The 26,752-nt window shown below is 41.2% G+C and overlaps 1 protein-coding gene across 6 annotated transcripts in view; it reads right to left on the reverse strand.

Moving 5' to 3' along the window:
- Positions 1-15,137: 15,137 nt before the first annotated feature.
- RNLS (renalase, FAD dependent amine oxidase) overlaps positions 15,138-26,752 on the reverse strand; it is a 146,951-nt gene continuing 135,336 nt past the window's right edge. For 2 of the 6 annotated variants that reach the window (XM_037905720.2, XM_037905722.2), the window contains exon 7: positions 15,138-19,183. In XM_037905720.2, coding sequence (XP_037761648.1) covers positions 19,031-19,183 — 153 coding nt within the window. In that variant the 3' untranslated portion in view covers positions 15,138-19,030. The remainder of the gene's footprint in view (positions 19,184-26,752) is intronic. The other 4 variants (XM_043550742.1, XM_043550741.1, XM_037905719.2 and 1 more) reach the window with 4 other exon arrangements.

Raw genomic sequence — 26,752 nt, forward strand, 5'->3', positions numbered from 1 at the left:
TTACACAAGAGCTATATAAGGCAGGGGAGTGACATCATCGTGGTTCTCGTCTGCCTCCCCACCCAAAGAGACACTGGGAAACGCCTGGGAGCAAGAACTGAACTGTGGGGAGAAGGGTTGAACCCAGGCTGGGAGGGCGTCTAGTCTGAGAGTGGAACTACCTGGAGTCTCAAGCTGCAGCCCAGTGTAGCTGCCTTTCAAGACTTTCTGTAATCTACCTGTGACAATGTTTAGGGTGAGAAATTACTATTTGTAACCAATTTCTTTAGTGAAACAAGCTTAGTTTGCATATTTTGTTTTATTTGCTTAGTAATCTGCTTTGTTCTGTTTGCTACCCCTTTAACCACTTAAAATTCACCTTTTGTAGTTAATAAACTCATTCCTTGTTTATAATATAACTCCATTTGTGCAATTCATAATTGGGGGGCGGGGTGTAAAGAGTCTGTGCATACCTTCCTCCACATTGAGGGAGGAGGCGTATTTCATAATATACCTTTGGGTCTGCACTCCAAGGGAGGTGGACACCTGAGTGCGGGGACAAGTCTCTTAAACTGGGGCTTCCAAGAGCTAATCTCAGTGTCTGTGTTGTTCTGCAGTTGGGTGTGGCCCTGCTTGTGTGTATGCTGGAGGAGGCTTAATAGCCTGTCTCAGTAAGACAGGTAAAAAGGGTGCCCTGGCTGGCAGATCAGGTGAGCTCAGTGGTATCTTAGCACATCAGGTGGCACCTTAAGAGGTCCAACCCATCACACTCCCCACAAGAGCTGCCCACTGAAACAAAAGAATAGACAGACTCGATCAGGCTAGTGGTTGGTCTAGTCCAGTATTCTATCTCTGACAGCAGCTAGTAGGAAATTCTTCAGAGGAAGGTACAAGAAGCTCTGCAGAAGGCATTTATAGAATAATCTGCCCTAAGTTTTTTTCTACCCCTCATTATTTGGAGTCTTAAACCCTGAAGCCCGAGTGTTTATGTCTTTTCCAAAACTCTTGTATTTTCAGTTCTTACTATTGTAACTCTGGATGTTATTGTTATCCATATAAATGTCTGATGCTTTTTGGGGAGTCTTAGTCATGGGCTGTGCTCATGGGAGCTGCCCTGGCACTCCTGTTTGGGCAGGCTCAGGACTCCCCTTTCTCCACCACATTGCTCCCTGCGTTCCTTTTGGGGTGGGGTCCCCTTAGAAAACCTCACCTACCTGACACAGCGTTCTGTGTTTGGGAGACTTCTGCTGACACTACTCCATGATGGAGTGGCATCAGCATTGGATCTTTCCCACAGAGTCCTCTGATGTGGTGCTGTTGGTTGGGGTATCCTCAGAGAGCAAGCGGTCTCAGAGTTAACAGCCCAATAAGCACTGGTGTGCACTTCGGTTTTGCACTGATATAACTATATTGGTTCTAAACCGACATTATTAAATTGGTGCAACCCCTCAGTGTGGACACAGTTTGATAGAAAAGTGCTTAGATGAGTGTAGCTTGTTTAGCTCAGTAAATGGGTTTAGAAATATAGTTCAGTTGTAGGAAATACTGTATGTAGACACATCCTGAGATGGACGGAACAGTTCATGCCACTCAGACTCATTGTCTAGGCTGTCCTCAGACTCAGGAAGACACCACTGACTCAATCACTGGGCTAGGCCTGGGGACACTGGAAAGAAGGTCTGAGGAAGGAGTAAAAGAAATGGGTGGGCCCTGAGAGGGCTAGATGAGACAGTTGGAGAGAAGGCAGGTCCTTTTCATCTGTGATCGTCTCTGGGATGCTACTAAAGTGGGATATTGTGTAATAAGGCATGTTTAAACTTTGCCACGTCACTGTGTCGCTCTCAGAAGAATGGGCAGAGTTTTCCTTTGCATAAACTGAGTACCATTGTAGCAAAATTAACATTGACCAAATTCCTATGTCTGACTGGTTGATATCTTAGTTTATGGATCCATAGCCCTCCAGGGAGCATCACAAATCCACATAATGTTTCTCAGTGCTACACTTTGCAGTTAGGTCACTGACTCAGCTGACGGATGTGTAAATACACTTGTAACCAAGCAGTCCCCTAGTGACTACACAGATGTAGATGCCGAAGAGTGCAAGTTATTTCAGATAATGTTGACATTAAGTTGAACTGAACATTTTCTCCCCAGATCTGCCTCTTTTTGACTGTGATTAGTATTTAGTGCTGTCTGCTCAAACCACATCCCTTTCTTGGGGGAGTGGGGAGGATCTGCCAGCTCACACTAAGTAGACATGCAGATCTGCCCTTTTGGAGCTGCAGGTCTTCAAGTGGGTGTTGAAGAAGCTGTGAGCTCTTTAAACACATAATTAAACCACATTTTGGAGACAGGCATTGTGGCTCTGATGAAATCCTATAGGCCCAAATTATTAAGCTTCATTTTAAACTTAAAAAAAAAAATTCCACATCTAAGTTCTTTGTTTATTTGAATGAGATTTTGGACCAGCACAGCAATCTGCTAACAATGCCCACATCAAATGCCAGGGCCAGGGCCAGCACAAGCAGCATGACTGCAGTCATACCTCACACACAACCCATGTGGCACAGCCCTGAAGTGGAGAGGCACCTCCTGGGGGAAAGAGGCCTGCACAGTCTCCCAGGAGCTCAAGCCCCTGCAAGAACTAGTTGTGATGGTGAATAGTTCCTTATTAGGAATGGGTATAAGCCTGAAAGGCCTTCCATGCTTATGTGGGATACAGCAATTTACAACAAAACCGCCATGAGATGGGAACAATTTCTGGTTGCTTTTGGCTGAGCTGGAATCAAACTGGTGATTTGCCATGCGGAGATAGGCACGTAAAGAAGGCCCTCTCTGTATGGGTATTGTGGTGGGGCGATGCTCCGCCAATTAATTTACCTTGGCACTGTTCCTTTAAGAACTGGTCTATTGGTTGTACATCACTTTTATTCAAACTGTCTCTCAGTTCATCTTTTAACCCCTTTGATGCTGGGCAGTGGCCTCTATGCTCCCCTTTGTGCAGAATGAGATGAACACCAGCATACCCTAACTTGCGTCAAGGAGACTACACTGATTTGGGCCTTCTGAGGGAATGAGGAAGGGAGTTCTCTACAAAGTGATTAAAAAGAACCAGGTTAATCAGTTGCTGCTCCCCTCTGAATTGGTGTAACCCATGCCTCCTTGGTGTGGTGTTTTTAGCTCATGCAGCAGAGGCTCGTGCATTTAGCTCCAGGGGTTCCATGTTTGATCCCTCCAGCCAACAACTGGGGCCTTTTGGTGTTACACGGGCACGTTCACAGCAGCAAGCAATTGACTTTTCAGCTCCAGCACTGATTATATCAACGCTAGATCCAATAGGCTGGGCCATAGAGAGGTGTTGACACTGATTTTTGTGTCTGATTCTGAGATCGCTGGTGGAACTTGACTGACTTCAGCAGAACTATACCAGATTTGCATTGGTGTAAATGAGATCAGAATAAGGTTCCTTATTTTGAAAAGGTCATATGTCCTGCCTGCTGAAAGTGAATGCTCTCATAGCAGCTGACCAGTATGGAAGGGGGTTGTGGGAGAAGACATTAGGGAAAAATTAAGTGTGAAAGACTGATGCTAAAGGAAGGAGCACACTTTCCAGTGCGCAGGCCATTAACTGCTCTGTCTCCAAAAATACCTCTCCTGCTTTCCTTACAAAACTAAGGGCTTTCCCCCCTCCTGGTTAGCACAGCATGATGGTTGCACACAGAAGTCCCTGGGTACTTTGTGTGCAAGTTCCTCTCTCTAATTTTGTTTCTTTTTAAAGTGGTGAAATTATTTTCTTTCAACCAGACTTATAGAACAGGAGTTAGAGTCCTCACAAAGAAAAATATGATTTGTCTCGTTTTTGCTTTTATTTGATCATCAGTGCCATAGTCGAAACCTGTAGTTTAAAGTCTGGTCTTTTTTCCCCTTCTCCCCTGCTCCCCTCCTTGCCAGTTTTTCCTTTTTCCCCCTCCACACCCCTCCCCCGATCCTTGAACATTTCTTATGGATGAGCAGATTTATGGTGACATGTTGATGCAACTCTGATACACAATTTATAAGCATTACTCTAAAGAGCTAAGGTGTGTTTTTTAAACCCATCTGAAAACATTATGATTTATTTAGCCTTTAATAGAAAAATCGTGCAGCCTATAAATTTCAGAAATGCTACCTGTCCACTGAACAGCGACTCAACTCAGTCTGGGGTTTGGTCTTAGTTTATTTTATTTTTTAAAGTAAAGTGAAAAAGCATGCACAAGGCCATGTTGCTGAAATTTTACAAGCAGACAATGAGTGTAGGGGTGGGCAAACTTTTTGGCCTGAGAGCCACATCTGGGTATGGAAATTGTATGGTGGGCCATGAATGCCCATGAAATTAACAATTCAGAGATATTCAAATATTATTTTTTTTAAAAGATACATTTTAGTGGAAATAAACATTAAATCTTACTTACTAGTATAAATATACATACAAATATACATACGTAACATATTACAATAATTAAACCAAACCAAACTTGCCCCCTTTCCACACCCTTTTTGATTAATGTGAACAATGCAGCTTTCACTCCCTGGCCAACTACTCTTTGTTTTATCCTCAGCAATGGAAAATTAACAATACGAAAACAGCAGAGTCACCTAAGCCAACAAGTAGCAGGCATGTGAGCTTGCATGTTCCAGGCTCTGATGTTGCGTGAGGCACATTTGGGTTGTGCAGCCGCAGTAACATGCATGCCCTCACGCAGGTCCTAAACACACTGGAGTGGGGCAAGCTGCCGACCCGGCTACCTGGCTGGAGTGCTGGAGGGGGGCAAGCCCCCGACCCCACTCCTTGAGGGCCAGATTAAAAGATCTGAGGGCTGGATGCAGCCCGCGGGCCGTAGTTTCCCCACCCCAGTGTAGTGAGTGAGGGTTGTAAGATGTAGGAATTAACCTCTAAGATCTACCAGATGATATGAGCTTCAGCAAATGTACAAGGTGTATATGGATTAGGAGCAGACTGGTTGAGTTCATGCCTTGGTGCTAGGTTACAATCACATGCCACTCCCCAGTGAAAACTCCTAATCACCCTCCTCTCCAAATTTTCCCCCTATATCATGGCCTCAAACCATTCACCTCTACAAGGAAGATGTCTGTCCCCACTCCTGGCAGTGGGCCAATCTTCTTTCCTTCTACTCTAGCCAGTGAAGGCAGACACCCACTCCATTGTCCCCATATGTCTATGTACAGTACTTGCATGGCACCATCACCTAGTATCTGAGCAACTCACAAACACTAGAGAGTTTATGCCGAGAGGTAGGGAGGTAGTATTCTTCCCAACTAAGCAGTGGATGCTGAGGTACAGATAGATTAAGTGACTTATCTCAGGTCACACAGCTAGTCTGAGGTAGAACCAGCAGCTGCACTCACATCTCCTGATTTCCCAGCCAGTGCCCTGACGCCGAGCCATCTTTCTCATGCCTTAAGTGCTGTTCTTGAGAGCTTAGTGTGGGTGTTGCTTGTGCTGCTCTTCCTATGTGGGAGGCTGGTAGAGATTGTTGTTATTGGGTTGGGGCTGCTGATACTTCAAAGAGGAAGTGGCTATTCATTGTCGAAGTAGTGGCTGTAGCCGAGAGGAGAATGGGGAATTCTCAGAGGGAACAGAAGCCTGTCTGTTATGTAGCCTGTATTTTTGCCTGTCTTATCAGCTGGTCACAAGTTTTTATTTACAACTCAGACTAGGAACATTTCAGCATCCACAGGATCCTGAACAGGATGCCCTGACACTGGTGCACACAGTGATCAGAAAGAAATAAGTGGAATATAACTCTGCAGCAGGCAGGAAGGGGTTAAAGAGTTGCTATGGGCTTGAGTGGCCCTGCCCCACCACACCTGCAGGCGTGTCAGGACTGGAGGAAGAGTTCAAAGTGGGGAGATGCTACCAGTGGGTAGCTCTGGGAGGACAGTAAATTCCTGATCATTCCAGCTCATGAGGGAGGGTAGGGAGAGAGGGTAGAGTCTGCTGCCATGCCTATGGACTGTCTGAGCTCCCTCAGAGGAAGGTGAGCTGCACTTTTAACGACGACCACCAGATGCTCCCTGATGATTGATGAGAGAATGTTAAGCTGGAATGTGGCTTGCCTCTGGCTCCCTTGAAGGAAAAGTGAATGGTGGCTTCTTTAAGACTTTTTGTTGTTGTTGCCTCTCAACTCTGGAGGAGGTAAACCTCCAAAAAACTCAGCTGGAGAGCTGAATTTCTGATCTTGGGCTGATAATGCTAAGTGCCCGAACCTGGATCACTGTAACTTGAGTAAGTACATGGCCCTGCCATGACCTGAGGGGGTGCTACAGAGGGACTGGGCCCTTGACATACCTACCCATGCTCTATCTGTGATGCCAAAAAGAGACACTGCTCAGAGTAGATTGTGAAGATGTTCATAATGTGATTATCCTCCTAACAGTATCAATATTTAAATCAGCACCATTAGGTTCCGGAATCAACAAGCTGTGAGATTAAAAGGGTCAGTACATTCCTCTCTGAGCTATCATTTCAGGGTGTCTGCAGACTAGGCAGACATCACTTCTTCTGAAGTTTTTTTTGCAAGCATAAGGACCTTTAAAGTGAAAGGTTATATTCTGGGACACAAAATGGCAGACTCCAGGAAAAAGTACCTGCCCATCAGGCAAGTGTGACCTCACCCAATCCAGCTCCTGAGCTCACACCGCTATCTAACCAAATGGTATACTAGGCCCACTCTGAGGGCATGGCTACACTTGCAGATGTAGAGTGCTTTGAGTTAAACCAGCCTTCACAGAGTGCAGTAGGGAAAGTGCTGCAGTCTGACAGCTTCAAGTGCACTGGTGTGGCCACATTTGTGGCACTTGCAGCAGCAATGGGAGTGGTGCATTATGGGCAGCTATCTCAGCATGCAAGTGGCTGCAACGTGCTTTTCAAATGGGGGTGGGGTGGGGTGGAATGTGACAGGGAGTGTGTTGTGTGTAGGTGGGAGGAGAGAGAGTGGGTTTTTGGGGGGCTGAGAACATGTCAGCATGCTGTCTTGTAAGTTCAGACAGCAGCAGACCCCACTCGCCCCCCCCCCCGCCTCTCTCTCTCTCACACAGCATTCGACATTGATGGTTGCTTTGTCTCGGAGCAGATAAGCAGCTGGCTGTCAGAAACGGAGCTTTCAAAGGGCATTTCTGCATTCCTACAGCCAATTCCAAACAATGACAAGAGTGGCCACTTGACTTAAGGGGATTATGGGATATTTCCGGAGGCTGATCAGAGCGCAGTAAAGCAACACCTCGTTCACACTGGTGCCGCGGTGCTCCAGTGAGGGCGCAGCAAATGTTATTCCACTTGCCACTCTACGTGCTTTGCCAGTATGGACGGGTAGTGAGCTAGTGCGCTTGGAGCTCCTCTATTGCACTGTAACTCGCAAGTGTAGCCAAGCCCTGAATGTCACGATCTTGTGCTAACAATACTGAGTAATATCTGTTTCTTAAATCTCTAAGTCCGCTGGAGTTTCTGCATTGGAGGTATATGTTGAGGGGAAAAAAGATGCAAAGGTATTAACTGCTGCATTTAGTGAGGAAGGGTAGCCTTGAGGTACCATACTGGGAGCCAGGAGCTACAGGTTATACCTGATTTACCTGTCTCATAAACTGAAGGTTATGCTTAACCAGGCAAAAGTGCAGGAAATTTATCTGACTAGTCTCTTCAGCGCCCTTGAAAGATCCTGCAACTCTCCTTTCAACTACACCTAGTGGCCTCTGAAGTATCGTCACCAAGTACTGGCCTGCCTGTGGGGAAGTCAATCTCTTTGTGACTTGTATTTTCCCCTTTGTAGAGTGAGGATAATAATGATGTGAGACTAGAGTACAAAATATTGAGGATTCAAATCCTCTAGAACATCTGTCATGTCCCTCTCAGCTACAGACAATCTAGAGAACAAAGGGGAAAAAAAAAATCCTTCAGAAAGGTTTCCAATTTCTCCTAAACATAATGGTTAAAATGATCAAAGGAGACTAAGTCTTGGTTTTTGGTTTGTTTGAGAGTCAAGGTGGGTGAGGTAATAGCTTTTATGGGACCAGCTTCTGCTCTTCTTCAAGTCTAGGATAGGAACTCCCAGAGTCACAGCAAAATGTGAGGTGAAACAGATTGTTTAGCATAAGTAGTTAGCACATTTTGTAAGGGACCTTTCAAGATACAGCGGCCTGTTAACACCTCTGCAGTTATAGGAAAAAAAGGAGTTAGTGGGCTACAGATTGTTGTAATAAATAATAAATCCAATATCTCTGCTCAGTCCATGATTTTTGGTGTTTACTAGAGTAATGAATTTAAGCTCCCTGGGTCGTCTTTTGAACGTGTTGGACAGATTTAATTTGAAAGGATTGATAGATAAGGGAGAAATGGAAAGGAAGCTAGGATATCATTTCCATCAGCTATTGAAAGACTAATATGGAATAAATCTGACCAGATGACAATATTTTGGCTTAAATTTATTCTTGATTAGTTGATTGCAGATATGGTTTTTTCTCACAAGGAATAATGAGTTAAATATTAAAAAGATATATTAATATTTTGTCCATATTTCCATTCCTGTGACTTTATTTTTTGTAAAAAAAATATGGATTTATTCTAGTTCTAGAGTGGTCATTTGTCAATTTGTAAGCTGACTGGTGAACAATCATAACATTGCAGGTCAGAACATGGGACCAGTCATGACTGAAGGTCAGACTAGATGATCAGAATAATCCCTTCTGGCCTCAAAAAATCTAGGTCTTTTATACTATCAGATATTTTGAGGTCTAATAATGACCATAGTAATCAGATTGCTGGAAGGATGAGGTCATAATCATTTCCCCTTATCTATCTTTGGCTTGCGGTATTCTAGTCTGTCTCTGATAGAAGGCATTGCTACCACAATTAGCAATCTTACTTTTAATTATTTCATTTGGGGGAGATTTTTGACTTACTCTTTATAGTTGAGATTTTCAAAATACTAGGTCTCACTCTCAAAAGGAAAAACCACAGTTAGTTGCAGTATTATCTTCTCAGTTTCTGTTTTCCAGGATTTTGTACAAAATGTTCTGCATTTAACAGTTTCAGATTTGGCTTTAGTTGCCATTTCAATGAGATGGCTCTTTTCCAATCAAAAATAAGTGAAAAAGCAAATGTTAGCCTGTCTCTTCAAATCCATCCTCACTTGGACAAAGGGTCCCATTTGTACGAGGAACACTTCCCTTTTTGCTAAGAAATGTGCCTATCATAGCAAAATTTTCCACAAAAATGAGCCTGTTTTACAGTTCTTAACAACATACAAAAATGTTGAATTTCAGGATTTTCAATTTTATTGGAAAGATTTTGCACACTGCAACTCATACCTTTGAGTCACTGAAGTCAACAGGAGTTGTGAATGGTTGTATGACATCAGAATTTGGTTTTTAGCTTCTTAAAAATGTATTTACTAAATGATAGCTATCTGTTCCTCTCCATTGCACAGTGGGGAAGGAAGCAGACATCATCAGAAAGGGGCTAAGGGTTACAAAGAGGGGAAAGACAACTATGTGGTAATATCCTTCCCCTATAGTGTAGCCACACTTACTCTCTGTGGTCTCTACACAATAGCTGCATTGTTGTGGGTTCATTGCAAGAGACAAGGTAGAGGTGTCTAAGCAACACGTGACTTTACATGGTATTTTCCCTACATGCAGCAGTATAACTTACCATGTAAGAAGGCATGGTCAACCAATGGCTATGCAGCAGAGACAAGAAATGAGTAGGCTCTGGAGAGGAGGGAAGTGCAGACAGGTCCAGCTGTCTGAATTGCCCCTGATATTCCTGCCAATCTCAGCCTTCTATTAGAAGTACCTCTCATGATGCCTGGCTGTTCTGCTTTGGCACTGGCCCTGTCTCCCAAAGAGGTCAAAGCAATGACTCAGAAAGGGGAAATCAGTTCTGTGGCTCTGTGCTTCCTCAGTTTTACACGTGCAGAGGAGTACAAGATTCAAAGACATACTGTATATTCAAAATTCATGTTCAGGATCATTTTCAGGTTGTGATTGTTTTCAGTATGCCTGTAACAAACAGTACATGTTGGTGGCTCTTGGTAAGAGCTACCATCTTACTGCAATGTAGTATGAGCATGTAATTTGAGACACCACTGAGCAGATGCTGCAACACAGACTACTTCATCAGCCTGAGTGGTAACATAGGTCACAGTCCTGCGAAGATGGGTACGCATGAGTAGATTCACTGATGTCTATACACATGTAAAGTTAAGCACGTGCATAAGTCTCTGCATGATTGAGGTCTTACTTTGATTTGCACATTGTGATAAAAGCTATTGTGAGCTTTAGGGTCTTAGATGGGCCAAAGACTTTAAATTTCATTAATTAAACTGACTAGAATGAACACTACCGTTAATGACCATTTAAAATCTTTTTTCTTAGTGAATAAGATAGCTGTGATGAATTTATCTATAGATACAACTACTTTGTATCTTTTTGTTTATACATAATAATACAAAGTACCTTTCCGCACCAAAATAGACTTTCCCCCCTCTCCTAAATTATGACAACTACACTTTATCAAGTCCCGGCAGTATGTGGCCTTGTCATACAACACAACAGAGGTATGCAGTTATCAGATTTCAACCCAACCCTTGTCATGCGTCATTTCGTAGCTGGCAATTCCACACAATACAATTGTCTGAGGATATTCCTGTTCTCAGCACTTTCTCTGTTGCTTAATTTCTAAGAACAGCTTTATACAGCAACCATCTTCCTTTAACAGTGCAAAATTTTTGCTTGCCAGCTACGTGTAACTGATACATGTACAGCTGATCCTAGTCAGAAATGACTGCTGACTCTCACAAGAATTCTAGGGCAAACAATTTTATAAAGGAAGGGAAAATACCTAAATTCTTGTATGGTGATACAATATAAATATCGCTCTCTCTCTTTTTCTTCCAAGCAGCAGGGTCTGGATTTTGGTACTTTAATTTCCTTATTGGAGATTTAATGACACAACTGGTTCTAAATATATAAATGTAGGCGGTTTACTCAATCAAATTCTGAGTAACTGCATTCACTCCATAACATTCTTCACAAAGATTCCTTTAAAAAGGGGCTTGCATAAAGCAAAATTGAAAGGACAGCATAGCTGACTACAGGTACATGAGGCATACTATATTCTTTGCTCACCCAAGCTCCTTATAAATTCAGCTGGAGATCTGGGTGCTCAAGGTATACAGAGGGGGGTGCTTACTTTTCCTGGATTCCCTTTACTACTATGTAAGGTGTGCTTTCTAATTAGGGCATTTCCCCTTGTAGCTCAGTTCCTCTTTCTGCTTGAATCTGCAGTGAAGTCATTATCTTGTGTTTATGACTCCATGGTTTGTTGCAGAAGAAACTATTGACAGGTCACAAATTCAGCATTTTGTGGCTTCAATACAGGGTGAAAAAGGAGATGGGCTGTGAGGGAGAAAAGCCCTCGTTAAAACAAATGGCTTTGGTAATTAAAGTTGATATGACAAATTATGTTTAAAAAAAAGTGAAGGGTGAATGGATTTATATTCCTCCGTGAGATAGTGATTTCCTTCCCAGTTAAAACCATCCAATTCAAAATCGCTCAGCTTTTAAGGAAATATGTCTTCAAATAAACCATTCATATATTTCAGTCGAAGTCCATTTTAACAACCATGTTATATTGCTCTTGATTTCTGGTGATATCATATTCTAATGGAGAAAATAAATTCTAAGGAATTTCTGTTCTGAAGAGAGAATGTACCCTGATTGAATCCCAGAACAGAATTTCCAGGCTGGTTTCATTGCCCTGCAGGGCATAGTTGCTTGTCACAGTATTTGCCCCATGAGAAGGACAAAAGAACTGGAAGGGTGTAAATTACAGAAATCTGAATCACCGCTCTGAGAGACTTTGCTCCAGGCAAGTCTGCAGAAAGACACCCCATGAAGTTTGTGAATTCTTAGAAGTCAATACGAGGAGCATGAATGAATGAAGTAAGAATACTGATTTTTGCGTGTGTCTTTTTCTGAGTCACTGAATCCATGGCTGTTGAATTTCAGTTTTCATTTTGACAAGAGACAGCTTGTTTAAATTGAAAGTCTACCACTAACTCCAACAGACAGAATGTGAAGCCTGGCTGCATGGTACGTAAGAGACAGCAGGACAGATTCTGAAATGAGTAACACGAGTGTAAATCTTGAGTAATTTAATTGATTTTGATATTCTCCATTGCATTTAGTGAAGTTAATCTGGATTTACACTGAGGTATCAGAGATCAGAATAAAGATCAGTTTCTCAATGATGTACTATTTTTCAATAGACACAATACATTGGTAAAACTCTTCCTATTTTTTCCAAGACCTCTTTCTCCCTTCAGAAATATCAAAGGTAAAAAATACTGCTCAATTACTATAATTTGTCATCCTCTGCCCCTGAGCAGGACCTGTGAGGAGACAGTTTATTAATAAAGCTTCTTCAGCGCTGCATCACAAAGGTTCGTTTCAACTAAGACTGTGCTTACTAGTCAGTGTGTATTAAATCAAGCAACAACTGAATTCATTTCTCACTTGAATACATTTATTTCAAAAGTGATCAGTGTTTTGCAGCTGCTCTGATTTTTTAATTTTTTTAAAGTTCTTGTTTGGAATTTGAAGTATTGTGTCCATGCATTGTTCCTCCAAGAGTGACATGGGCACGTTTACAACGCTTTCCACTATTCCTGGCAATAGGTTTCATGAGACAGTTCCACAGCTTGGTCTCAATGGTCTTTTAAACAACATGGACCATTTGAAGTCTGGCTTCCTTTGTGATTTGTACAGTGCTGCACATGTCCAGGTTTTTGTTTGTTTAAATAGATATACCTAACAGAAATACTTTGATATTAAAAGCAGAAGTGCTATGAAGCATATTTAGATACTTCATAAAAGCTAAAGTTTAAGAAAATGTTTAGGTTTAGTGTAACTTAAAATGTCACATTAGTAACGGACACTATTAAAGAAATAAACCATAGTGATTTCATTGTTGTATTAGATATTGGCTTCTTGTCAGAGCTTTCAGATACCCCCAAAAGATGCAGGGTTTTATTAAGAAAAAGCAGTCTGAGTGGTAGTAACTTCTTGGACACATGGGCTAATATGTGTGCTCTGAGGGCAGGTCTACACTTAAAATACTGCAGCCGCGCAGCTGTGCCAGGGCTGCTGTAGCGCTTCAGTGGAGACGCTATTATGCTGATTGGAGAGCTTCTCCCTTCGGTGTAGTTAATCCACCTTCCGGAGGGGCAGTAGCTAGGTCAATGGCAGAACTTCTGTCAACACCTGGGCTTACGTCGGTATAACTGCGTCACTAAGAGATGTGGAGTTTTCACATCCCTGAGCAACGTCGTTATACCGATGTAAGTTTATAGTATAGGCCTGGCTTGAGAGTATGCAATGCAGTTGTAGTGGTATCGGGCCAAGGATATTTGAGAGACAAGGTGGGTGAGGTCATAACAGTAGGAAGAGTGGCCTCTTAGAATATATACTAACTACTTACATACATGCAGTCTCCACCCACCAACTGTCCTATGCCTGCAGAGGTGTTAACAGGCCACTCTACCTTGACTGATCCCTTATAATATGCTAAACAATCTATTCCACCTTGCTGTGACCCTGGGAGTGCCTTTACCAGACTTGAAGAAGAGCTCTACGTGGCTCAAAAACTTGTCTGTATCACCAACAGAAGTTGGTGCAATAAAAGATATTACCCCACCTTGTCTGCTCTCAGAGTGACATTTTTTTTCCTTGCTGCAAACCAGAAGAATACCTAATACTTCCAAATTGCTAAATATGACTTAGGCTATATCTATACTGCACACCTTACAGCAGCACAGCTGTAAGGTACGCAGTGTAGCCGCTCTTTGTTGGCAGGAGAGACCACTCCCAACGAGGGGCGGTAGCTTTGTCAGCGGGAGACACCCTCAAAGCGCTGTCCACACCAGTGTTTTTCTTCGGTAAAACTTTTGTTGGTCAGGAGTGTGGCTTTTTCACACCCCTGACCAACAAAAGTTTTACCGATGAAAGTGCAGTGTAGACATAGCCTTAGTGGAGGGGCTAATTAAAATAAAATTTTAAAATAAGTGTCTAACTTCAGTAGGGAATGTCTGTTGTATTCATGTAGATTTAATATATGGCCAAAGGTGTTAACATGACCCAATCACTGTCCAACATTAAACCGTGCTAAACAAGGTGTGCGGTTTGGCATACAGAGACCTCAGCCTGCTTATTACCATGGCAAATGCACCATTAAAATTATTTTAATCTTTTATTAAAGATAAAGAAAAGAAGGAAAAATATTTGAAATGTAAAACATTGAATAAGGCTTTCATTTTAACAGCATCCCGAGTTCCCTTTCTGTTTAGGTGGAGAGAGTTTTGGAAGAAAAAACACCCTTGTTTGACAGTCTCTTAGATGGTAATAAACTGTCTTGAGAAGAAGGTAGCTGCCGCTGCTATTGTAAAGCCCAATTCCATTTCATCCCAGCTGGTGGTTGGGATTCGGCTGTAGCTGGTAGAAGTGGAGATGTCATCTGGGTCCATTTCTCTGGCCCAGTCTAGTCAAGACACCTTTCAGGCTTTCGTTATCCTGATCCGGGATCCCCAGATGGTGGGGATAGCAGCCATGACGGCGAAGTTTCTCCAGTAGTCTCCAACTGTACTTTCACATTCCCATCCTCCCCCCACCTCCCAGTCTCTATTTTTCTTCTTTTTCTTTAAGGACCCCAAAAGCGAGTGGTGGGTGGAATCTCCCATCTCCTCATTATTTTGTACACCAGTTAGGCCTAATATCCGACACATCAATTTTGGTTCATTAATTTCCGGAGCCACATTTTCTTGTTTATGAAGGATGATCTTAACACAGCCCTAAGTTTATATCAGTGAGCTTTTTTGTTTGGACTAATTCAGGCTTTCTATCTCCCATTAGCATCCTTTCCCATTCTCATTTGTTGTTGTGACTGTATGAACGTTCATGTACTTTTTACAGTTGAGCTCACAATTTGGGCCTAAAAATTTACCCTATGATCACAAAATGTCTGACCAATTACAACATGACTTCACAGAAGTAGAGTAGGTTAAAAATATTTGACATTTCAACAGTTATTTCTCAAAGAAATTAGACAATTTTTTGTTCATTTATTTCAGGTCTGGTCTTATTGAATTAGTTGTTTATTTAAATGTATACATAGAAATATCACTGCCATTGTATGTCTATAAATGGTCTATCAAAACAAAGTATCTAAATCTAGAGTTTACTGTAGTTTAATTGTGGCTACTTACATTATATGTGTTTTAATTAGGGCTGTCGATTAATCGCAGTTAACTCACACGATTAACTCAAAAAATTAATCACAATTTAAAAAATTAATCTTGATTAACTGCAGTTTTAATTGCACTGTTAAACAATTGAATACCAATTGAAATGTATTAAATATTTTGGATGTTTTTGTATATTTTCATATATATTGTATTCCGTGTTGTAACTGAAATCAAAGTGTATATGGTTTTGATTACAAATATTTGCACTGTAAAAATGAAAAATAGTATTTTTCAATTCACCTCATACAAGTACTGTAGTGCAATCTCTTTGTCGTGAACGTGCAATTTACAAACATAGATTTTTTTTTGTTTCATAGGTGCACTCAGAACCAAAATAATGTAAAACTTCAGAGCCTAGAAGTCCACTCAGTCCTACTTCTTGTTCAGCTAATTGCTCAGACAAGTTTGTCTATACTTTCAGGAGATGCAGCTGCCCTCTTCTTATTTGCAATGTCACCAGGAAGTGAGAACAGGCATTTGCATGGCATTTTTGTAGCTGGCATTGTAAGCTGGCATTTACGTGCCAGATATGCTAAACATTCGTATGCCCCTTCATGCTTCGGCCACCATTGCAGAGGACATGCTTTCATGCTGATGACACTTGTTAAAAAAATAATGTGTTAATTAAATTTGTGACTGAACTCCTTGGGGGAGAATTGTATGTCCCCTGCTCTGTTTTACCCGCATTCTGCCATATATTTCATGTTATATCAGTCTTGGATGATGACCCAGCACATGTTGTTCATTTTAAGAACACTTTCACTGGAGATTTGATAAAACGCAAAGAAGGTACCAATGTCAGATTTCTAAAGATAGCTACAGCATTCAACCAAAGTTTTAAGAGTCTGAAGTGCCTTCCAAAATCTAATTGGGACAAGGTGTGGAGCATGCTTTCAGAATTCTTAAAAGAGCAAGTCTTAAAGAAGTTTTAAAAAAGAAACTACAAAACCCAAACCACCAAAAGAGAAAATCAACCTTCTGTTGGTGGCATCTGACTCAGATGATGAAAATGAACATGCGTCGGTCCGCACTGGTTTGGATTGTTATCGAGCAGAATCCATCATCAGCATGGACACATGTCCCCTGGAATTGTGGTTGAAGCATGAAAAGACATATAAATCTTTAGCATGTCGGGCACATAAATATCTTAAATACTGGCTACAACAGTGCCATGAGAATGCCTTTTTCTCACTTTCAGGTGACACTGTAAACAAGAAGCGGGCAGCATTATCTCCTGCAAATGTAAACAAACTTGTTTGTCTGAGTGATTGGCTGAGCAAGAAGTAGGACTGAGTGGACTTGCAGGCTCTAAAATTTTACTTGGTTTTATTTTTGAATGCAGTTTTTTTTGTACATAATTCTACATTTGTAAAATCAACTTTCATGATAAAGAGATTGCACTACAGTACTTGTACTAGGTGAATTGAAAAATACCATTTCTTTTGTTTTGCAGTGCAAATACTTGTAATCAAAAATAAATATAAAGTGATCACTATACACTTTTGAATTCTGTGTTGTAATTGAAATCAATATATTTTAAAATGTAGAAAACATCAAAAAATATTTAAATAAATGGTATTCTATTATTGTTTAACACTGCAATTAATTGCGATTAATTATTTAATCGTGCAATTAATCACGTTTAATTTTTTTAATCGCTTGACAGCCCTAGTTTTAATGTTTTTAGTGTAGCTACTGTATCATAGCATATCAGGGTTGCAGGGGACCTCAGGAGGTCATCTAGTCCAACCCCCTGCTCAAAGCAGGGCCAATCCCCAATTTTTGCCCTAGATCCTTAAATAGCCCCCTCAAGAATTGAACCCACAACCCTGGATTTAGCAGGCCAATGCTCAAACCACTGAGCTATTCCACATATCCTAACTCTGAACCTGGAAACCCATTGCAACTTTATTATTGTTATCACACTGTTATGTAATTCTCCTCGGTGACGTCCTTTTATACACTTTTTCTTTACATTTGTTATCCACTAAAGCAATGGCACATTCTTCTCTAGTTGCTGCTCCTGTACTTTTTCTATAGTTGCTAGAGTGCGCCCTGTTTAAGAGGATCAAGAATCAACTTCTCTTCAGGCAGCAAAGGGTCAAAGAACTGAGGCATGATACATTATTCTCTGAACCACTAATCTGGCAAATATTGAACTATTTTAAGTGCATCTCTTTTCTGGTCCAGTAATTGGCTGTGTGTGTTAGTTAAATTCATTGACGTTAACGTGGTGTTACAACTTAGTGTTTACAGCCCAGATGCAAAAGTATATATTAGACAATACTATGAGGTAACAAATCTAGTGACATGAGATATGTACATTTGTATGTCCACCTGTATTCTTTCTAGCACTCTCTTCTTTCTTCCTTTCACATGTACAGGCTGTTTATTTCTGGTTGCACCACTTTTAGGGTAGGCAACACATTTTATTGGTACTTCATTTCTAGAAGCAAAGAAAGAAATCCTTCTCTGAGCTTGCAGAAAGCTGTCAGTAACATCTTCTGAATCTGCCCCTGGGGGATGTTGGAGAGTGAGCCTCCTCCATGTTCACCCTACAGCAGCTCCTGTCCTGCAGGGCTGGCCTGGGTCCCAATCTAACGTGTTGGCTCTTGCCACAGGATGCAGGCAGGGCCAACCCCCTGTGATGCCCCACCCCCTTCTTGGTGCTGGCTAGTTTGTAGTTGTTGCAGGCTGTGTGTATTCCCTCCCTCCCCTGGTGGTAGTAGGGTCCCTCTGAGATGGGGGGGGTGGGCTAGTTCATATTGGTTAATCTGGGGGACACACTAGGTCATGATATTACTCTACTCTGTCACCTCCATGACTTCAGATAGTAAGGACAGAATTTTATTCTGAATATGTACTATATAGCTCCTGAAGAACTTCTTGATGTAGGCCAAGATTTTCAAACATGGGTGCCTAAAGTTAGGCTCCCAAGTCAGGTTAGGCACCTAAATAAATGGCCTGATTTTTCAAAAATACTGAGCACCCAGGAGTCTTGCTGACTTCACTGGGGGTTGCTGGGTACTCAGTACCTCTGGGGAAAAAAGGGCACTTATTTAGGTACCTAACTATGGATTTAGTAGCCCAACTTTTGGCAACCACATCTGAAAAGTGTGCTTGTAACTGTTACAGCCACTTGTTATACAGGTTCTGTGTGCTGGGTTCCCAGTCAGAGGGATGCTGGAACAATTTTTATGGCGGGGGTGCTGAGAGCCATTGAACCAAACTGTAAACCCTCTTTATAATGGAAACCACGTCATGCCAGGGGTTGCTGCAGCACCTGCAGTTCCAGCACCTATGCGCAGGGGTCTCATTGAGAGTTTTGGGCAAAGATCAAGAGCTGACAATACTGTGTATTCCTAGGGTAAAATTTTCAGACATGCCTAGGGGCCTTTCTAAAGGTACTGTGTTGCCCAGTATGACATTTCAAAAGTATCTTTTACCTTTTCAGCTTGTAACACCAGATGAAATCAATGGGCAAAAAGATAGTGGAATCAGGCCATCAGAAAAGTTTCCTTTATCGTAGAACAGCAAAATTCCAGGGTCCTCAAAATTTATTTCCATTCAAACAGATATAAGCAATTTTTGATGCTTTTTCTAAAGTAAAATGTAGGCCAATCAGGTCAACAATACTCTAAAATTTAACGTCATGGTAACATTCACCATAGAACTAAAATGATATGTAAACAGCTTTATAAATTAGTCTTTAAAGCCTCCACAATACATATGGCAGAATCTATGCACCCATCAAAGTTGGAATGAGTAAATCCATCGCCCCCACACACCAGGAGAGGTTTCATATGAAGAGTCATTTGTCCTGGACAACTGGGGATGGCTTTTGTAACCTGCAAAAAATATATATATATATATGGGAAGAAGGATAAGCAAATATTTATTACTTTGCATACTGTATCAGATTCTGGCAATAAGGGCCAAAATATCACACACAATGTTGACATTTTGGTTTTGCTCATGAAAATACTTTATAGCCAAACTATATGATCACCTTACTCTCATAAGTAGTGCCACTGACCATTTGGCCCTTAGGAAGCACTTAGCTATGACCTTAGATCATTCATATACTCCTCCCCACATTATTATAATATTAATTATTTATGATTATGTTTATTATGTGCTATGGGCTTTCCAAATAATCAAGAGGGATGGTCCCTGCTCAGAGGAGCTCAAAGGACAGAGACAATTAGACACAAGTTAGGGGAATGACAGTGAGCAATTTACATAGATGTCAACTTGTTTCACTGTTAGGAAGTGCAGCTGAAGTGGGTCTACAAGAGGGATTTAAATATGGACAGGCTAAAGGCCTTGTGAATGATCCAGGGAGGTTGTATCATGCATGAAAAAGACAAATAATTGATTGTGAGAAACAAACGACATTTTCTTCTCAACTACAAAAATTGACCATTCCTTTGTAAAGTGCTTTGAGATCTACCAGTGAAACACAAGAGCTAAGGATTGTTATGATTTGTAGACTAATGGGTAAATATGCTAAAGATTATTCTGTAATATGACTCCCAAATGCATAAATATTCATTTAATTTTTTTAAAGTAAGAGCTTCTTATAGGCCTCTCTTAAAAAAAGAAAAGAAAGTAAACTGTATATTTCAAAAACAATTCCGCCCTAGTTAGGCTGAATCCTTGCATGCTAGTTTCCTACCTGCAGAAAATTTTCATGGCCACTTACGAACACCACTACAAATAGAAATTTGTAACCGAGACATCCTCTGGACTTTTGTGTCCTGGGCATGAGCAGGTACTGCTATAATTCCATACAGTCTCTTTATTTAGAAAACCAATGTACTTTCAGCCAAATAAATACTATACTTAGGAGTGTGTGTGTATGTGTGTGTGTGCGTGTGACTGTGGTCTTCAGAGATAGAACTGCATTAAGTATTAAGAGTAGAAATATCTCACTCTTCAAAGAATTGTAAAATCAATTCAAGAGAAAAGGGAGACTTTTTGGATTTGCGATAACATGTGCAGACTAATTTTCTGAAAACTGTAAAGAGAATACCAGGCAACTAGTTAGATATTATTTGTATAGCATGTCAAAGAGTCTAGTCACATTTCTAAAACCTAAGGTCAGAATTGCCCTTTGGTATGAACGAATGTTTGTGGTATAAGCCATTTCAGCATGTTGTCTGATGCAGGCTTCTTTACACACTGCCATCCCAGAACCTACTAATTTGACATAAATGGGCTAAATACAGAGACATGCATGAATCTCCCTTTAACTCCCCATGTGTATCTGAGATAAAAAATTTGGTTCCATAGCCGTGCTTTGACCTGGGCAAGTCAGAATGGACCTTAGAACCTTGTAAATAGTGAGGAGTCATGTGCATGTAACCTAGGGTGGAATACTTGTGGCACCTTAGAGACTAACAAATTTAGCTCTAAGGTGCCACAAGTCCTCCTTTTCTTTTTGCGGATACAGACTAACACGGGCTGCTACTCTGAAATCTAGGGCGGAATAGGGCTCACATGTGTTTCTAACTTGTTCATTGTGTGTTCTTTTTTGGGAACAGGCTGTTCTGTGGAATTCCCAAGGTACTTATTTTAGCATCTATAGGCCTGTTTACCGAAACACAGAGTAATATAAACAAACGGAGCAGAGACCAGCACAAACACTGATGCAAATGGCAATAACTGTTTACATGTTTATAGATATGGAATTTGTCCAGTCTCTTTAAAAGGCTAGAACCACAGATCTATGTCAACAGTTCAAACTTTCTGTCTAGCGTTTAACAAACTTCCAGCACAGATAAAAGAAACTACACTGAATTATTAAAAGGGCATCTTCATCTCACTTTCTCATGTCCAACTAGTTTAGAAACCTTAAACATGCTTATTTACAATCTTTCTTCATCTGCATCATAAAGTGTTGTGTATTTTTATGGTACTGAGAAATAAATAATAATATATGTGAGGATCTCCATGGCACTTTCAACTTTTTTACTTCCCTCATCTGCATTGGACTAAACTCTTTTCTAACTGAGGAGAGGTGGATGCAAACTCCCTCTGGAGTATACAAAACCATCCCTGAGATAAGCAGAGGTGTTACTTATAAGTGACAGCAGCTTCAAACAACCATGTAGTTGTACTGTGCATAATGTAAACCACAGAATGCTATTCTGGAAACAGGCGAAAAATGGGATACCAGTCAAGGATGCTGTTGGGAAAACACACGGACCTCATAGGACACATTTTTCTTAACATCAGTTACAGATGAAGATACTACTTATCACTCGTGATGCTGCATTATTTTATATTTTCTTATCACAAAGACTGGCAAACATAAAAAACTTTACACTTTTTATTTTTGTAAAAATGTATATAATATGATAGATTAACAAAGAATTAATATCAGCATTTGTATCATAAATGTAAAAATGATACACAACTGAAGTGTTCCACATTGGAAAACAGTGGGGATGAAGTAGTGGGGGAGGGAAATGCCATGAGTACAGATAAGATTCCATCCTCCCCCTATTTTCTGACTATGAAAATTTTTGTTTCAATTTTTCACTGAAATTTATTTTTCATCACAATTTTCTGATCAACGCTATCCATGCGAGCCATGGCACATTCCTTCATAATGATCCATCTGATTTTTGCATGTCTGAAACAGCAATGTAATTCTAATTTAAGAATGACACTTCTATATACACTTTCTGGCAAGATTAGAGAGCAATAGTTTTGCATATTAAATGGAATGCATCAGTGGGCAAAAAACTGAATAAGCAGTTATGCTTTACATTATATAGATCTCTCTATCACACTGTATATATTTTACTACACTTTATAATACTTGAAAATAATGTTAACATATGGCGGGGTGGCCAACCTGAGCCTGAAAAGGAGCCAGAATTTACCAATGTACATTGCCAAAGAGCCACAGTAATAGGTCAGCAGCCTCCCACCCATCGGCAGCCCTGCTGCAGCACCTCCCCCTCCTTCCCCGCACCTCCTGATCAGCTGTTTCGTGGCATGCAGGAGGCTCTGGGGGGGAAGAGGGAGGGCACTGCAGGGTCAGGGGAGGGCATGGGAAGGGGTGAAGTGGGGGCAGGGCCTGTGGCAGAGCCAGGGGTCGGGCAGGGAGCACCCCCCCGCACATTAGAAAGTTGGTGCCTGTAGCTCCAGCCCCAGAGATGGTGCCTATACAAGGAGCCGCATATTAACTTCTGAAGAGCTGAACGTGGCTCCAGAGCCACAGGTTGGCCACCCCTGACATATGGCATTGCTTTTACCTGTTTTATAGAATTTGCTCTCCATTCCCACCACCCACGTTCCTTCTCTTTTCGTTTGCTCTCTCTTCACTATTTGTAAAATTGTCATATTACAATCCTGCATAGGTATCCGCCCAGATTCTAAATTTTCAATGTCTTGTGATAGTCAGTGAATGTTCTTTTTTGTCTATACAGTGCTCTCTCTCTCGTGTTTCATTACCTTTAAATATTTTTTATTATAAAATAGGTATTTTTGGGGGGGGCAATGATCATTTGCAGTATAGGCACCTGGACACAAAGTATTGGTAATAGTTATTTGCTGTGAAAATGACTGTGAAGTCTGTAGGTCTGATCCACAGCCCACTGAAATCTATAGGAATCTTTCAATGGGATTTGGATCAAGTCCTATAATAATATTTGTCTCCTACATGTGTAGGACAGTGAAATACTTACGGAAGAGTGATTGATTGGATGGACCACAGATAATAGGGGGCTTAGGGAAAGCTGGGTTGGGGTGCTAATGGGTGCTGCATACAGGAGAACTATTTCCTCCCTCTCCCTAGGTTCTGGTTGGAGAGGTGGCGCTATTTAAGGATGGTGTGGAGCCAACTGATTGTTATGTGCGTCAGCTTCTTTGGTGCCCAGGCAGCCTGTACTATCCTTAAACGGTACCTGCAGCCTGCTTTTCTCCTGGAGCTCCTCATGGCATAAGTAGGGAGGAGTGATGAGAGCAGCAGTAGGAGGAGGGAGTGATTTTTCACATTCCCTGTCTCTCAGCCTGGGTCCTTGCAGCTGCATACTATGAAGCAGTCTGACATTTGTTTTAAATGTGCGAATTTTGACTGAAATCCCTTGCCAGACTCTAGTAATTCACCTTGTAATGGTGACCCACAGCTAAGAACTGGTGATGTGGTAAATTGGTGAATTCTCAGTAGGGCTTTCATCTGCATTAGTACGGGTTATTTTCCTTTCATGGCTATGCTTCAAACAAACCATGGGGTACAGTACACTACAAATCACTTACAGAATATGGCCATGCAGCAGCTTTAGCTTTGTAATAACAGAAGGAATCTGCTTTTATGAAACTGTTTTAAGCCACAACATCGTGTAGCCAGTTGATTTCACTCCATTCCATCTCTTAACCCCTCCCCCCCCGCCCCTCCAAACCTACGAAAAACAAGCCCATATAAAAGCAGCCTCTCTGGATGGCAAAGAATACAGTAGATAATGAATCATGCACTGTATTATAGTGACATCTGCTACTGCCAGTGTAGTTAGGGATCTGTAAGACTGTTAAAAAACCCCATATTGATGGGCTCACTTGGCTGAAAAAATTTGCTTTGCCCTGAAACGTAATGTAGGGCCAGATTGTAGCTTTTAAAGCCACAGCTGCTCAAGGCGTATGCAGAGGGGCACTGCACTAATGGCAGTCTCTGCAGGCAATCTGCCTGCAGAGAACAGAGGCACAGAATGTTCCCAGGGATGCTGAGGACTGCACACAAGGTGCAGTGCGTTGCACCTCCATAATAATAATCACCAATCTAAGTTATTCCCTCCTCTGGTCTTCACAGTGCATCTTTCCTTCCTAGTGTTTGTATTTCAGATGCACAGCATACCAGGACAGCAACAGTCTTTAGCTTTGTGCCTTGTTCAGTGCTGAGTATATCGCCAGTATGAAGTAAATAAAAAGTCGGTCCCCAGACTACCAGCCACCGCAGAAAGCCTGCCCCACCTATACCTTTTTTGGGTTTCCTCCACCAATCAATGCACCAACATTTTCTCCCTTAGTCCAGGCTCCGGAAGTGCAAGGTATGGGATTTAAGGAATGTGAAGGTAGGGTGGGCTCACCCAGTCTCTTCTCTACAGTCCCTGCTTTATGTATCCCATGAGTGGCTAGAATCTCTCACCATCTTGAGAAAGAAAATTACAATTTTGGGCTCATATATGTAATACTATCAATTCAGAACTGTGGCCTGGGGCCCTACCTGAGAGGTATTATAAAATCCTTCTTATTGCCATTATCAGTAGGATGGCATCTACCCAAATGGGCTGAGTGAGGTTTGTTTGCTGTCCCCTGAGAGCAAAGATGGGAGCTGGACTCCTAGGAACCACTCTTGTTCCCACATAATCTCTCCTTTCTCTCTTCAGTCCTTCCTCATTTTTAGTCCCTCCCTCAGAAACTGTGCATTACAATAACCAATCCTCTTGAGGAAGAGGGCTAGGCATGGCTTCTTATATTAGCGAGAAGGGTCACTCACACACAGCTGGATGTCTGATAGGCATATTATTCAGGAAAAATGACTTGCTTTCAACATATAGCCCAGTACAGCAGATTATGGACAGAGTGGCAGCCTTAATTCTTTATTGCCTGAGGTTTAGACAGCAGATCCTTAATAAATGTCCAGTGTATGTTTTTGTTATGTGCTTTAGAATATATCTGAACTACCCTTCTCATTCCCCAGAGCAGTACACTGCAAATCAAATGAGACACTTCTATAAACTTTCATCTCTGCTGCCTATAGTCTAGGAGCCCAAGCATGTTCTTGAACCTAGGTTTCCTAAATTGCAGCTCACTGTAACCCCCCACACAAATAGGGGGCTCCATGCTTGTCATTCTGTTGGAGCATTTCTACATATAGTAGTTTCTGTTGGCATTATAGTACTGTTTCTAAAGCTTTCAGTACTCTTATCAATATCTTCTTACAGAACGTAGATTAATGAACCTTCTCAGTTTTCCCCTAGCCAAATATTAAACTAAAATAAGCTGAACTGTTATTTTCACTGAGCAGGTTTGGTTATCTGTCACTGAGGAAAGAGGAGCAAGAAACAGATATAGTTAATTATATATTTATAACCCACATGATGGGCTCCAATCTGTTGGAAGTCCACTCTAGGTAGAGATATTAGATGCAGATTTTCTACTATCTCTACAGAGTGCCTGTAACAATCTTCATCATCTGTTACTATACTGTATTCATCACATTGGGGACTCACGACTGACAGTCCTGGTACTGTATATTGTTTTTACTTAAAAATTAATAAAAATGTAAACTTCAACAAATACCATAAGGCAAAACAAACCACAAACTACCGCAGCACACTGAAATGCTTTAAGACAAGAATCATGCTGGGTTATGCAAACAAAGAAGGATAAGATCTCACCTATGTCCTAATAACCTGTCTCGTCTCACAAAGCAGAAATCCAAAGAATATAAACACCAGAATATATTTATATATATGGTAACCATCTATCACTGGATCATATGGTAACTTTCTCTAGCTGGGAGGTACTGAAAGTCTTCAGGATTATAGGAAAAGAACAATATAAGGAGTGAAGAGGTCAAGGAAACTAACACAGAATTTATACATAATAAATATAATAATACATAGTTCTTATGCAGCACTTTTCATCAGTAGGTCTCAAAGAACTTTACAGAGGAGTTCAGTGTCATTATCCACATTTTATAGATGGGAAAACTGAGGCAACCCGAGGTATTGTGACTTGCCCCTAGTCACTCAGCAGAGCCAGGAATAGAACTCAGGTCACCTGAGTCCCAGTCTAAGCCTCTAGTCACCAAGCCACACTGATCATTCCTAGCAATATAAATGTGGCTTGTTACAATTTATTGTGATTAGCAACTGCTTTGAAGGGCAAATAACTGTCCAAACAAAGGGTCCATACAGTTTTTGCATTGATTTAACGAAATCAGTAAAATACCTGAATTTGTTAAATAGGTGCAACCTTCTAGTGAGGGCAGTTACATCAGCATAAAGGTATTTATGCCGGTATAGTGTGTCTTGGTACAGTTATCAAAGTGGGGAGGGAAAATTCTGACACAAAAGGGCTTCTGAAAGCTTTATCAGAAAAGCCACAATTTCAGCCCCTTAGTTTACTGTCCATCAAATAAATATAGCTTAGAAAGTGGAAATTGTGGTTCTACTCTGAAAAGTGACTATAAAAATGGCATTATGAGATTCCAGATCCATTGTGTCTCAGTGACTTCCAGATCAAATAAAAAGATGTTTTTTCTAAGTACCAAGCTTTGCAGGCTCAATCTAGATTGGGTTTAAATCTAGATTGGGTTATTTGTTTTTTCTTTTTAAAGCATCCTTGTATAGCAAAGCACATCTGCCTTCTTTAACACTGGGATGACTATTTTTTTCTAAACG

The sequence above is a fragment of the Chelonia mydas genome, chromosome 7 (assembly GCF_015237465.2).
Source record: "Chelonia mydas isolate rCheMyd1 chromosome 7, rCheMyd1.pri.v2, whole genome shotgun sequence".
NCBI lineage: Eukaryota > Metazoa > Chordata > Testudines > Cheloniidae > Chelonia > Chelonia mydas.